Source organism: Monodelphis domestica, chromosome 2 (assembly GCF_027887165.1).
Source record: "Monodelphis domestica isolate mMonDom1 chromosome 2, mMonDom1.pri, whole genome shotgun sequence".
In the NCBI taxonomy this organism is placed as follows: Eukaryota; Metazoa; Chordata; class Mammalia; order Didelphimorphia; family Didelphidae; genus Monodelphis; species Monodelphis domestica.
In genome coordinates this window covers 493,392,132-493,394,278 of record NC_077228.1, presented here as the reverse complement: position 1 = coordinate 493,394,278, position 2,147 = coordinate 493,392,132, and the positions used below count along the sequence as shown (strand labels likewise).

Below are 2,147 nucleotides of genomic sequence, written 5' to 3'. Positions count from 1 at the left end.
CAATTATAAATGATTTAGTTCATCTCAGCAATACAATGATGCAAGACAATTAAAAAAGACATGATGAAAAATGTTATCCTCCTCTAGGGATATAGCTGATGGAATAAAGATCAAAGCATATTTGTAAAACTTTATTTTTCTTGTTTGGTTTTTTTTTTATGGAAAGTCTGTGCTTTCTTTCACATGACAAATATGGAAATGTTTTATATGACTATACATGTATAACCTATATCAAATTTCTTGTCATCTAAAAGAAGGGAAAAAGAAATTGAAACTCAAATTAAAAAAAAAAACTTCTACATGTATTTGGAAAAAAATTCTTAAATTAATTTAACATATATTATTATATGTTATGATTATTTCCCCCATTTCACTTTTAGAAAGTTCTAAATATTAAGGAGCCCCAATCCCCTTACCCCCAACTCATTAAGATGAACGTCATCTCTACATTAATCACTTACTATGTTGCCTACATTGTGCTAAGGACTGGAAATATAAGAAAGGCAAAACTAACAACAAACCCCAGTCTTTCCTCTCAAAGAGCTTCTAATAGAAGATTATAGGCAGTTACTGTTCCTTTACTCTCTAGATTTGAACCACTTCAAACCTTCTTTGCAATCTTCAATTTAGAAATCATTTATATAGGAAGAGATATATTGATATAGACTAGAAGTTCTCAACTTTTCTTGTGGCATAGACCCCTTTGGCAATCTGATGAAGACTATGGATCCCCTTTCTAGACACTCAATCATTTTATTAAACACTTACAATATGCCCTCTGCTAGGTGCTAAGAATATATAGAAAGGCTTACCAAAGATACAAAAGAAAGGATTCACAGAGCTAGCAAGTGTCCGAGGCCAGATTCACACTCAGGAAGATGACTCCTGACCCCGAACTCTATCCATTGGACCACCTACCAGCCCAGGTAAAATATAAACTTCACATAATTTCTTCAATGCAACTGTGACTTCCTTGTTTCTCAGGCTATAGATGATAGGGTTTAACATAGGGGTAACAATACAGAAGAGGACAGAGACTAAGATGTCCATATCCAGAGAGTAGCCTGAGCTAGGTCGATCATAGTTGAAGTTGGCAGTTCCATAGAAGATGACCACCACAGTGAGGTGAGAGGCACAGGTGGAGAAGGCTTTGTGCCTCCCCTGAGTGGACTGGATCTTCAGGATGGCAGAGATAATGAGCATATAGGACACAGCAGTGAACAAGCAGGGGCTCAGACCAATGGTGGCACTGGCCACATAGAGTGTGAACTCATTGACTGAAGTGTCTGAGCAGGAGAGCTTCAAGATTAAAGGGATATCACAGAGAAAATGGCTGATCTGGTTAGGACCACACAAAGTGACAGTTGCTGTGAGCCCTGTGTGTGTCATTGAATTCACTAAACCACACAACCAGGACCCAGCCGCCAAGTAGGAACAGACCTTCTTGCTCATGAGAACTGGGTAACGTAATGGATGGCAAATGGCTACAAATCTATCATAAGCCATGGCAGCCAACAGGACACACTCAGAGCCTGCAAAAGTAACAAGGAAGAAGAGCTGGGACAGGCAACCTTCATAGGTAATAGTCTTCTTCTCTCTGAAGAAATTCACCAGCATGATGGGAATGGTGGTGGACGTGTAGCAGATGTCCAGGAAGGACAAATTGATGAGGAAATAATACATAGGGGTGTGAAGAACAGGATTGATTCTGATTGCTGTCAATATGAGAAGGTTACCCAGAAGTGTTACCAGATATACAAGTAAAAATATCATGAAGAACAATCCCTGTAATTCTGGATGGTTGGAAAACCCCAGGAAGATGAATTCAGTGACAAGTGTTTGGTTTCCCCTTTCTTTAATGTCCTTCATAGCTGCAATGAAAATTAAAAAATTATACAAAGGCTGTGTGATCGGTACATTTTTAGTCAGTCACATGCCCAATCTTTTCAACTCATTTTCCTAAGAAGAGGCATGCCAAACACTACTCTAGGAGATGAGGCAAGCAGGTCAAAGACTAAAGAAAGGTGATCTAAATGAAAATAGTCACCAGAGCAGAAAGCAGGAAAGGGAAACAAAGAGACATCAAGGAAATGAACTTCAGACTTAGCCTCCTTGGCAAATTTTGCCTAGAATTGGCTGTCTACCTG

At 38.8% G+C, this 2,147-nt stretch overlaps 1 protein-coding gene across 1 annotated transcript; it reads right to left on the bottom strand.

Annotated features, from left to right (window-relative positions):
- Positions 1–870: 870 nt before the first annotated feature.
- LOC100014061 (olfactory receptor 5V1-like) lies at positions 871–1,869 on the bottom strand. The gene has a single exon (XM_001368362.3). It carries the CDS (start codon positions 1,867–1,869, stop codon positions 871–873), a length of 999 nt encoding a protein of 332 aa, XP_001368399.3.
- Between the last annotated feature and the right edge of the window lie 278 nt (positions 1,870–2,147).